General features: G+C 45.3%; 1 protein-coding gene across 3 annotated transcripts in view; it reads left to right on the top strand.

The window, feature by feature from the left end:
* The first annotated feature begins 5029 nt into the window (after positions 1 to 5029).
* LOC119658613 (RNA-binding protein Musashi homolog 2) overlaps positions 5030 to 12879 on the top strand; it is a 147478-nt gene continuing 139628 nt past the window's right edge. The window contains exon 1 of one of the 3 annotated variants that reach the window (XM_038066099.1): positions 5030 to 6147. In XM_038066099.1, the coding sequence (XP_037922027.1) occupies positions 6050 to 6147 (98 nt within the window). In that variant the 5' untranslated portion in view covers positions 5030 to 6049. The remainder of the gene's footprint in view (positions 6148 to 12879) is intronic. The other 2 variants (XM_038066101.1, XM_038066100.1) reach the window with 2 other exon arrangements.

Raw genomic sequence — 12879 nt, 5'->3', positions numbered from 1 at the left:
TCTGCAATGAAACGAGATGTTGATGAAAGCTTTGTTTGTTGGGATGGGGAAAATTGATAAGCTGGGTTATGTCACGGGCATAGAGAAATAATTTCGAGCCCTTTGTAGGATGTATCAGAGGCGACCCTGAGTCGACTTTGAGAGTCTACTGTTGAATGTTTTGTTTTGTGGAGGTTGGGATCTTGCGGAAGGTATTCAGCCCGCTAGGCTTCTTAGTAACGAGAAGAGCCTTTTTCGGGTGAAGTGTAAAATATTATTCAATGAAATCCCTCAAATTGGAGAGAAGCTTTTTAAGTTTGAGGAAGAATTGCGGTTTCTTCCAACCGGTTGCCGGTACCCAAATACAAAAGATATTTCAGTAAAATCTTGCAGCAGCTAGTAGGATCTTCAAGGGCCCCAGACGGTATGGCGGTCGAAGTGGTTGGGGTGCTGGTTTCATCATCTCGAACTCTGTTCTAGATTTGAATCCTTGCGACGGTCGTGGATATCTGTGGTGACTAAAAGGGCATGGTACACTGGGTCTACTAAAAGTTTGAGGTGGGGGGACACGCAAGTTCTGGCCCTTTTTCTTTCTTGAAGGGTTTTATATCAATGCATACAATTATATCCTCTACAGAAAATGGCAATTCTCACATCATGGCTCAAGATTTTACCACATTATCTTTATTTCCGGAGGTAGAAATCGCCAAAACAAAACTAGGATTTCATCTGGTTCCTTCAAGCAATGGCGCAACCCTGCAACTTCATCTCCTCTCCCTCATTTATCAGTTTATTTAGGATGGTTCTGATCATAAAATTGATCACATGCCGGTCCTTTTGGTAAGTAAGCAAATTCTAGATCTTGCGTTCATAAACTTCGAACCGTGAAGAAGTACATTCTCTGATACCTTCGGGGCACTATAAACATTGGGAAAATCAGTTGAGTTGCACAACCTAAACCTCTGTCCGCTACCGCGGTATCCTTAAAGTACCAAGTGAGTGAGATGTACATAATCTCCTCATATTTGCACTTCACTTTTTGATGGTGAGACTTTCGAGCTCCAAGTATTCAGACCAATGCCGTATGCTTCTTTGAGCCAGAGAGCGTATAGATTTTTCACTGAAGGCAACCTTTCAAAATGTACCTTCAAATATGAAATATAGAACTGTCTTCCCTTCTACCTCATTCTAGCTACAAAGGGCTAAATCCGGTTGTTCGGCTGCTGTTGTCACCAACTGAAAGATTTTCCCAGTTCAATACATCCATTTGCGATTCTAAGAAGCTATGCCTTTCATCATATTCACACATAATTTCGTCTGTGAAAATGTCTATTGGTACGAATCAAATGCCATACTATCTTGGAGGCATCATAAAGGGCAGATTGATATATGATAAACCTCAAGAAGAAGGGGAGGGTGAAGGGGCGCGAAACTAGAAAGCAGTCTGCGTGAACGATTGAACGAATCAGCAGATAGCAGCCTCGAGAACGTCAAAAAGCTGGAACAGGTAAGAAGACTGGTTGATATTGGGACTTGAAGTGCACATAGCGGCAGTGGTTGAGAAAAGGAGATAACCCCACATGAAACCGGAAGAAAAGTGGATGCTAAGAAAAGGAGAGATAGAGATGCGGACAATCTCAGAAGGGTCAAGACAGATCGTTGGTAATTTGGGGCGAAAAGCTGGCGATGTTAGGAAATCCTGGAAAACTCAAAAAATCTTTAGATGTAACCGTGGACAAACTATTCAACCACCTTGAAAAGTCCTTCGGACAGGAGTCACATATAACAGCTACCAGGCAAGGCATCACTATAGTGCAAATTACGATGATGATAGATGAGATTACCACGAAAAAGGAACTACTCGAAGTCTTCGAGAAGATTTCGACCTTATTGGTCTTCAGGAATCATGAGAAAAAAAAGATACGAAAAGCCTACACACACAGACTGCTTGATCAGCCTATCAGTGGAGACACCATTTAAAATAAATAGGACCATTTTCTAAAAATACTAATTGAGCCTTCTCATTTGATATCCCACATGACACTCAGGGTTCTCGAGCCAACACTATTTCAATGTTATTCTTGGAACTTGCCATTGCAGAGAGAAAGAGGTCGACCTGCGCTTTTTTACTCTGGCCCCGTTAGTGCTTGGAGAATTATCCTTTTCATTAGACATGGCACTTTCTTACCTTTCGCTGTTCGACTTGAGCCCTAGAAGGTCTAGGACAAGGGAAGGGATCCACTTTCCTGCTCGATCTCGGTCTATAAGTGACAAGGCAGTTACGTTTAATTGCCTGAAAGGATCGATCCGATCGGTCTTTTATCCCGATCGTGAGGAGTTTGCCTTTGCCCTTCTTCTTGCTTCTAAAAACTCCTCACAACCGTGAGTGGAAATCCATGTTTTGAGTGATGAGGATGCCTAAAAGGTTCCCCATTTCAGTCGCTGTGGCTTTGGGAATTTAGACCGTCGCCATGTGTGCCCTTGGTTTTTCATCTCCAGCGCATGTCAACAACTCCGTTCTCTTCCATCCTAACCGTTTAGGAACTTAAGTCTTAAGCCAGTCCGCCACGTTGTCCGTAGCGCATTTTACCAGCATAAGCTCTGGTCGAAAGTGAGGTCCTTATCCCATCCCTTACACATCTCCATTACCATGAGGTCTTCGATTATTTCCCTCTCCTCTCTAGTGAGTGTTTGCTCCGGAAATAATTTGGCAGCATGGCTTCTAATGCTCTTTACCGCATTAGCATAACTAATAGCGGGTCTCCTGGTTTCTCACTCTCCATCCCTGACCTGTTTGCTGTTTATGGCTCGTCGAATCTCCCCTTCGTTAGCATCCGCAAAATTAATGCCCGGCGTAGTTTTATGACGGGTACCCTTGCGATGATCCGCTGTGCATGCTGGGCGGGTAAACCCTAAATTCTACCCCAACACTTTTTTGCTTCTATTACCGAAAACTGCACGCTCTGGACGCTCAGTTAGGATTCATTGAGTGATGTGAAAAAACTCCGCTGTTTCATCGCGTACGTTGCATTCTAAACACGTCTGGGCTGACTTTCGCCATACCGTCGCAACCGATCGCATATGACAGAAAGTTTTTGCTTTCATGTGTCCAGAACTGTTTGTTGGATAGTCATTTCGCTTTTCCAATAGGTCGAAAATTGACCCAGTGTTGTCCGCTTGCTAGGATTCTGAGTATTGGCCTACTATAAAATGCAATTGCGGTAATCGGGACGAAGATGTTGGTGTTGGACCTGTGGTTCCTCACTTTCAAGCTTGTCTGAGGGCCTTTGTTGGGTTTGGCGGTCGTCTTAGCAGGGCAGTGTTGACTTTGGGTCTACTGCTTGACTCCTTCTCCCTTCTTGGATGTAGTCACCTGGCTCCCAATGTTACGAAGATATGACTCCGCTTGCAGGGCCAGTTTCTGTGCAGTACGGGATGCCACTTTGTTTTTTTGCTTACTCACTGAAGTGATCAGTGAGGCTCCGTTCGTACTGCAAAGTATCCAATGGGCTTCAACTCCTCAGAGTAGATCCGCAGCGTTTTGTTAACATGTCACGCCACCTCGCACGGCTATAGCTATCCTCTAATGGTCTTGATAGAGGGCTCCTCCTCCTCCTGGAAAGCCATACATCAACCCCAGAGAGAGATAGGCTGACTTCTATATTCCGGACTCCTAGAAACAAACAAATCATCGAATATAAGTAGTTTTCTGTACATTGAAGAGGAATTCTGACTGGTACACCTAGAGATATATATGTATTTTCGTAGCCAGAGAATTCAGAGACTACCCTGGATTGGCGTTTCAAGGGGTAACGAGTTAGATAAGGAAACCAGGAGGAACCATTTCCTAATACATCTATTTAGAGAGCTGCACGGAATAGGTCGAAATGCTGGTCCTTTCTTCTATTGGCAAAGAGTTAAAATATCGGTTTAGTAGTCTCTGCTTCCTTTGCATTAATCTTCGTTTATGAGCAGGAGCTCAAAACACCCTATCCTGTTGAACCTTGTCCTTGATAAGAGTCCTCAGAGCGAAAGATATAACGCCAAAGGTTAGTGTTCTAATGGTTCTGTCGGACCTTTAACTAGCTAATCTATTTAGATACTTTGTAATTCCAATTATCAGTTCAGTAACAACATTTGATAACCAGAACGACGTCGGCATTCAGACATTAAGCCTCACATGCCCTTACTAACTCGGAAGTTTATCTTATTTCTATGTCCATTTTTGAATTCTGCAGCACTCAGACCTGCAATAGGTCCATTGTACTGTCCTATTTCGTTTAGACAATCATAAGCATCTATGACCCGGCGTGGATTTGAACTCAGGCACTAGCCTGAGATCTTGAAACTGACGCCTCAGCTACGGCATCGTCTTTTTTCTGTATTGAATTTATTTCCTTTCTATTATTATGAATTTATTTTTAATGTAAATTAGACTCAATTTTCATGCCTCAAAGAGGTTTTCTTTTTTAAATTTTCAACGATTTTGATTTTGATTCAAAGCGGTTATAATTCTTTCCAGTAAATATCCGAGTACGGCACCCCTAGTTCCAATTTGACAGCAACCACAAACGAACGGAAACGAAATGCGTGTGCGCAAATACTCCAATTAGCCGCGAAACATGGAACGTGCAACGAACAAAAAATGAAATACAAGAGCGTCGTGTGCGCGTCGCATGGAAACGCTTCACGAACGGTCCGTAAACAAAATCTGTCGGCAACATTCGTGGGGCATGCGCCGCTCCACCCACCAGGAGCGCACTGGAATCGCCAAAGCGCCCCAACCCGTGCATTCCGTTATGCGTGGGCACCCCGATGCGGCCCTGTCCGTTACACTCGACCCGAAAGGGCAATCAGTCGCTGGCCTCCATCGTACATCGTCGGTCGACGACAAGCTGCCGACCGCAACCGACGTCTAGTTTACGAGTGACGTTTTGCTTTGTTTTGTTGTCGTTCCAAGTTTCCATTCCGTTTCGGCCGCTTGCGCCAGTTCCGTTCCGCGTCGCCAGCCAGAAGAAAACGTTCGTCGACAGTGACGACGGCGACCACGAAATTCCGATATTTCAGATTTGAGTTTCTTAAAGGTGCGAGCACGTCAGTCCGGTCGCAACCGTTGTGTGAAGGTGTTGCAAGTTTGGAGTCGAATTGATTTTTGTGTGATTTCATGATAAAATCGGGAATTAAATTGTTGTTGAGTGCACGCCTGGTGGCTTTGGAACTTTTCGCTCGCAACGAGTCGCCTTCCTGTCAGCCAGGAAAACTCGTGGATTTGGATTAATCGAGAGTCGCGTGCTACGCACTGGAGTGTGGAAAAGCGAAAGTGAAGGAGGACGCGAGCGACTGATGCTAAGCAGAGTTTTCCCCGTCTCTGCCGTGACTCGGACTGGCTTTGTGCAGCCTCCAAGAAGGTTTTCCGGAACGCATTAGGGCTGCCCTGCCGCCAGACACAATTGTGTCTGCCAAGCGTTGTTTCTGAGTGAATTGTCGGCCGTGGCTGCCGCAGCAGTTGGTATTGGTACTTACTACGGTATTTGAACCGTTCGATCCAACGATTTTCCACTTGGTCAGCGTTCAAACGGGAAGCAGCCAAGTGTGTCCGCAGCCTCGAACAAAAGCTCCGTGCGAAGGGAGGAAGAACGCGCCGCGACCCGGTGAATGTTTACGTTAAACTTGGTGGCCGAATCCGATCCGCAGTGCACATTCCAGCGAATCAGAGCCTGAGTGGGCCCGCGAACAGGCCGAAATCGGTCGGAAGTTGCCCGCGTCCGGTCCCAGCAGGACCGCCAGCCTCGCTGCCAAATGCCCTGTCGTGTTCCGGTGTCAGTTCTTTAACCCTGCCAAAGTGCCGAAACGAGGAAGAATTGCATTGCCTGGAAAGTGTGCCGAGAGTGATTGCAACGTCGCTGCCCAAAGCGATTGTGTGTCGGGAAGTGCAAGTGGCCGCAGGCCTAGCGTTCCGCGGAGAGTCTCTCGGTCGCGTTTCCCGCGGACCCTGTTCGTCTGCTGACTGTGAAGCCCTCAGTGGCGAATTCCTCCGCAACCAGACTGCAGCAAAATTGTCGCCACCGTCATGTTGTTCGAGAATCCAGCTGTCGCGGGCAAGTTGCCGTTCCCGTACAGCGTCCCGCCACCGATACAAGCAGCTGCCGCCGCAGTCCCCAATATAAGGTGAGTGTCGCTTCCCTACCGCCACGAACCCTTTTGTGAGCATTTTCATTGTGTCTTGCATGCTCCCCCGGCGCTGGTGGGCCCTTTCCGCTTCGAAACTCCAGACTCGTTTTCTTTCCTCGCCGAGGCTCATGCGACTTGCATCGACTGGCGAACTTGTAAGTCTTCGATTTATCGTCTTTGTTGCCCTCCGTGCCAGTCTTCCTGCCCCTTGTCACCGTGCACGTCCAACCGTTCAGTGTCTTTGGAAGCAGAGCTCCCCTCGTCGTTGTTCTTGTTCTTGCCTTGGCCCCGTCGTTCACAATAGTTTTCCGTGACTCGTTCCGTCGCAGAAATTCGATTATCCTTTTTGTGCTGTGCATGCCTTCGCGGCACTAAGAAAGAGGGACGAGCTACGCGCCCAGGGGGACCGTACATGCGAGAGTCGAAGCTGAAACATGTTTTGTTCCTTGCCTGGTACTGGTTACTCGCCGCGCTGTGTCGATTTGCAAGCGGTGGATGAATGGAGTCTTTGTGAGCGGCTGAGACCCGAACTGGCGATGGCAATCAGGTGATTGCAGAGACCGGAGTCCGAGCAAAACATCTGCACAACATCTGCCTATTCCGGTGCCTTTGTTAGCGGTCCATCGCTCCGGCCCTCAGAGAAGGTAGCCGTTGGACGCGGTCACATTGTCCACACGTCTCGGAAGTTGTAACGAACATGGAAATCGACTTCCAGAGTTTGGCTACATGTTTGCAAAAGTTTAGGGACCAAACAAGTTTTCCGGGGAGGCTGGCGAGTTTTGAGCGGAACCGAAATGGAGTTGGAAATGACTCGGATGGCGGTTTATCGTGGAAGCGTGTAAGGAAGCGAAGGAAAGTGTGTAATAGTACGACATCGGTTGGGGCTCTTATGTAGATCCACAATCTACAATGACTTTCTGCACGTAGGCGACCGAAAAAAGTACACCCAAAATTCGCTATGAAAAACTGTAAGCGTTGCGATGACGCTCGAGATCTTGGGGAGAATCGACGGGGGGAGGTTACGCTTTCCAGTCATTTTCAGGTGGAGTTGGCGGTTACCTTAGTGCGAGAAGATGGGAAGGTTGCAATTGGGAAAGGTAAATGAAATAATGAGTCTAGTGCGGCGTCAAAGGCGGCAAGTGAACTCATTGGAAAATTCAATAAATTTGAATCATAGCATTATGTTGAGATGGGGCCCACCTCGTTGGGAGTAGGAAGCAGAAGATATTTGCATTGTGAAGAGTTTTTGGAGCTAGGTTGAGATGGGTTTGATTACACACAAATCAGGCATGACTGAAGGAGAGCAATTCGTCTTCAAATAGCCTGAATGATGGAGGGCCGCAAGGTGGAGTAAGTTCGTCCGATTTATCATAATTCACACCCCAAGGTAGACTTCCAATAATCTAATTTTCGCGTTGGTTGCGGCTGAAAATCCAAACTATCAAATACTTCCTCAGGACTTACCAGATTCCCTATATGTGCTGCTTTCTGGCTGAATATTCTACACTCGTATTTTGCCGTTTGTTTTCCTAGAGAAATTTGGGGATCTCTTAGGCTAACTGACTAGAATGGCTCGAATTCTTCGATCTGGCTTCCTGCGACAAACCTCCAGCTTATTTCAGGGACATCATTTGTCTGTCGGGTGAAGCCTTTCTCAGATGCTCTGGTTGGATAAGTCTCACGTTAACAGCAGATTGAGTGGTTGAGTATTATGTGACATTATTGGGTTGGAATTTGTTTTTGGGAATCTAATTCCTGCATTCAGTCATCCTGCAACTCCGCGCGAAATTAAGCACGTTTGCAGAAGGATGTATTTCTGCATGGTCTTAACCACACTATGTTGGAGTCTCAGGATATCTAGGGGAGTTTCGGGAGACCTACGTACAATACACGTAGCTGACAATATTATGGGAACTATAACACTGTCTCTAGAACCACATCTTCTACACTGGTCGTTCTCCATCCCCTCTTTTATTATGAGCTATTTATAAGTTTGGGTGGCGTCCACGCTGTCCTGAATGGCATAGATAAATCCCACCATCTCAGCAAAGAGCACCTAGAAATGTGTTTGATGGAGGTCGACAAACGGCTAGCTACTGCAACTCATTTCGGCTTCATCGATCCCCTCTTGGTCTGACTTCACCTCCGTCAGAGGAGTGAAATATCGATTCTTCGAGCTAGTCAGTCCGCAGTCTGCAAACTGCTTTATAAGGATCTCGCCTGGTCCTTGCTGTAAAAATAAGCGCGTAACGATTCGATTTGGCGATGTTGTGCCGCAATATCAACCACGTCATTGCCTACGATGTCACGAGACTGGTTCATTCGCTACACGGCAGAGGTAGGACGATGCATTCGGAATTTGGATATAGTAGTCCAGTATCCGCCGTTGAACGTTTTTCAGATCGGTCTTCGCCCATGGAATGCAGCATGCAGTGAAGGAATAGCGAACAAATTCATTGCGCTTATTTTATTCTTCTCCGAGAGATGCGATTTCAGCACCAGCATCACACGTCGCAGCAATTCAGACAGCAGAGCATCCTTCAGAACACCAACTAGAGCATGGGTTCCTTGCAGAATTCCTAGCTCCTTGTAAAACTCTGTCTCGGTCATAGCTTCGATGTGGAGGTCACCAATGTTATGTGCGGTATGCGGCTCGTGATGATTTTTGCGGATAACTTAAATTCGACACTTGTCTAATCCAAATCTGGATATCACCACTAAACCTATCGATTATTGGCAACAGGTTCCTTGATGTCATCTAAGTACATCAAGTGTGTCATCTCGCACTTGGCACATAGTTGGCTGCAAAACCATGCCCTCTAGCATCATTCTACAACGAATTCTCCTGGAAGATGTCTCTCCGTATAAGGATAGGCTCTGAAGTATTGGCACCCTTAGATGAAGGTAGTACGCCACCTTCCATGACTGTCTCCAAAACTATTAGTTTGGGGTCAATGCGACACAGACATAGGACATTAATTAACCAGGTATGCGAGAGAGATCTCTTTGGCCTAAGGTAGGCAATCTTCACAGTAAGGAAGTGCGGAAATTCCGACTAATGACCTAGCTAATGCTATGTGCCAACCGACTATGTATACTGGTAAATTTCTTATACCAGAAATACTTCACTCGATCCAGACCAGGGACCCTCCAGTTTTGCGAGCTGATTATGGCTCGTCGAACCTCCTTTTCAGTAATATCCGCAAAATTCATGCCAGTTGTAGTGGCATCACGGGTGCCTTCGGCGCTGATCCACTCATCATCGGTAACCCCCAAAGTCCACCCCAATATTCTTTACTTTCCGTCACCGAAAACTGTACTGTCTGAACGTTGTTGGGATTCGTTGAGTGATCTGAAAAAGCCCCGCTGGTTTCTCGCGTACGTTGCATTCTGAACAAGTCTGGGCTGACTTTCTGCTTTAGTGTGTCCAGAATTTCAAATATGGGTGTCACACAAAGATGGCTATGGTAAACACTCTGAACTATTTTCTCTCTTCTGCTGGCGCTCCCAATGATTTGAGTCAGCCTAGCAATGTCCTGTCATAATGGGTTACGTCGTTGATCTAGACGAATTTCCAATGGTCGATCTGTCCGGTCAAGTGATCATAGTTGCAAGAGCGACACATCAGCATACAGTAGATTGCATCTCGATTCGTCATTGATTTGAGATAAAATTGCCGGAATTGCTGAAGACATGCCTGCGAATATTTGGTCTATGCAAAGGATCCATTCCCGAGAATTGTGTGCACGCTCTTTGGAATTCGTCCTGAATCTCAGCGGAGAGCACAGCTTCGCCAAGGGCTGAAACTGTCATCTGCAGTACGGGGTGCTGCTGATTCCCCCGCCTCTGCCCCATCGACTCTTAGTCATCAGTTTCCTTGATGTCCTCAAGCCCAATACGCTCCCTAATGACGGCCGGAATTGTAGCACTGCGAGTACTAAAGCGATACTGGTCTGCAACTCGTGCGAGTATTATGGTAAACGCTCGACAAATTTCTTGTCTAACAACGAATGGTGAAGTATTGTACCTGCCCCTGATATTGCTATTTCGTAGAACCGATGGTAGAGTTTTATTTTCTCAGTCTACTCCATCCGATGCCTATGCGAACCTGCTGAAATGCACGCTACAGATTGTGGCGAAACAGCTCCAGCAGACAGAGCCATGGTTCTGGTCATCATGGCGCCTAGACGTCGAATCATCTTACGATATTTCGATGCTGTACTCTCCATTACGGGAACCCGACCCAGTTACCAAATCAGACGACTCCTACCGGTTATCCGTACCAGACGTTAAGTTCCTCCCCCTCCTCATCTATTGGGTTTGTATTTTATACTTAACTGCCAGATGTGGTCATAGCTTTTCCAATGAGTAATCTGGAAGATTACAAAGCTCCTGCATTTGCCTGAAGATATCCACTCTTCCTCCTTTCACAATCGGGCTTGGGACCGGCTATAGTAAAGTTATTATTATTATCATTTTCGTCACCACTTGAAAGTATCCAGCCAGTTTCTTATATCTTTGAACCTTGCCAACCGGATGCCAACAGTCGCAGTTGCACTCTTGCTTCTTCCATTTTTTCTGAGTCAAATTAATCTAGTTCGTCTTTTAATCTTGCACATAACATGACTCTGCTGCTGCATAATTTCAGGCCTGATTCTTGAAGTTTCTTTATAACCCTTCTCTGGATAAAAACTCAACGTCTTTTTTCTGGGTCCGTCCTGTTTTTACCCATTAACCATTCACCCATTTAATCGAGGAAATTCTTTTAGCATTGGAAAAATTACCCCAATTCCTCTCCTTCTATAACTTTGTAGGTATCCGTTCGAAGAACTTCTACCTTGTAACCATCCGTTTCAAGGAACTTCTGCCCTGCAAGCATCCTGTTGACGGAACTTCCGCAGACTTGGCAAGTATCCTGTTAAAAGTGCTTCCGTCCTGGCATCCTGTCAAACGTCCGTCCGTAACTCTGTTTGCATTCTATCGAAGGAATTGTCCATCTTCTTTTGCCTCTGCATTATGTTCGACAAGAGCCTTATAGAAAACCATTTTCCTATCCTGTGGAAAGGGGCTCTCATCATCCCCGTTCACAAAAGTGGCGGTCGCACTTTTGTTGAGAATTACCGTCCCATTTCGCTCCTCTCTTTCTGTTCCAAAATCTTGGAAAGTTATGTCAGTGACTGGTTGTCCTTCCATTTTTGCCACCTCATAGTGAAAAAGCAATACGGGTTTGTTGCGTGAAAGTCCACTGCCTCCAACCTGCTCTACTTCACTAGCTTTGTGGCTAAATGTCTAAATTCACGCCAGGAAGTGTGTCTCTTTTGATGGCTTCACATTCCATTCCTTTTCCACTTATGGTCCTTTGGCGGCACACAGGGCTCAATTCTAGGCCGTCTATTATTTTCATTTTTCATCAACGACCTTTTTTCCTCCTTTCTCTTGTCCCTGTTTGCTCTATGTCGACGGCCTTAAGCTGTTTTCAGCTATAACGTCCCTTATGGACTGTATCGCCCTTCAATGGAGCCTAGACACTCTGGTTCGCTGGTGTTCAGTTTATAGTTTAGCGTGTGCTATTCGCTCAAATCCTCACTCCTTTTCCCCCTCTCCTGATGGATATCCCGTGTCATTCCTATCGAATCCTTAATAAATATATGGGACCTGATGGTTTGTTTAATGAATTCGCTAGTAGGACCATAAATTGGTGGAGACCTTATATTAGGAGTGTGTTTCGAGGACATGTTAGCCAGTTCAGCATCCTCTTTGATCTCATACTATCTATTTGCTGCGGTCCCACCATCGTTAATGTTTGTCGACGGTCAGCTGAGTTCAAACCAAAAATCCACCTCAATAATTGTGAGTGATACCTCAACTTATACGCAATTAATAAAACACTCATTTCTGCAATCAAACAATTTCTGATCCAGTAACTAATTAAATTCCTCCATCGATACTACCACGATATTCTATCGTAAAATGTTTACCTTACTAATTTGTTGATATTTGATGGGGCCGCTTCCTATTTGCCACTCATTTGTACTTCAAATTGCATCTACACACAGATATCACGCGTCACACCACCCGCACCCCCTTCCAATGGCTCTCCAAAACAAACAAACATTCCAAAATTTCAAATCCAACCCCGCAGCCATGAAAACTAGTTTCAATTTTTTTGAGGGAAATATGTTCCTAAGCTATCCAGTCGCGCTAAATGAATCGATTTATGATCGTTAAATCTATTTGCACATAAACTTATGCATGCAAATATCAATTCACTACCGCCTGCAGCCAGAAAAAATTACTAAAATGTTAAAATAGAAATTCCATATTCGGTGAAATACCAAATACTCGTTTGTAGTGAGTCTGGAAAGAAATGCAGGCGCCACCGAACTCGGAACTGTTCTCACACCCACACTTTCATTGGTTTTCTATATAAAAATCTTTTGGTCATGAAAAGATACATTTTCATCTTTCTTTTGTAATACTCGTAAACAGATAAATTTGATGATGCTAATCAATCAGATGATCGGCTTGGTGACATATAAATATCGACATAATATTTAGCAACGTTTCTTTTTACTTTTTATCTGATCATTTGAATGGTATAAAACTGTAATAATGAAAGGTTTATTTATTGTTTTTCTGTGAGCATTTTCTTTGTTTCCCCGAAATGATATTCGATTAATGTTGATGATATTTGTCTTAACAGCATCGGATTATCAGTGAGCGTTGGTT

This window comes from Hermetia illucens, chromosome 6, assembly GCF_905115235.1.
Source record: "Hermetia illucens chromosome 6, iHerIll2.2.curated.20191125, whole genome shotgun sequence".
NCBI classification, from domain to species: Eukaryota; Metazoa; Arthropoda; class Insecta; order Diptera; family Stratiomyidae; genus Hermetia; species Hermetia illucens.
This window is presented reverse-complemented; position numbering and strand designations above follow the sequence as displayed.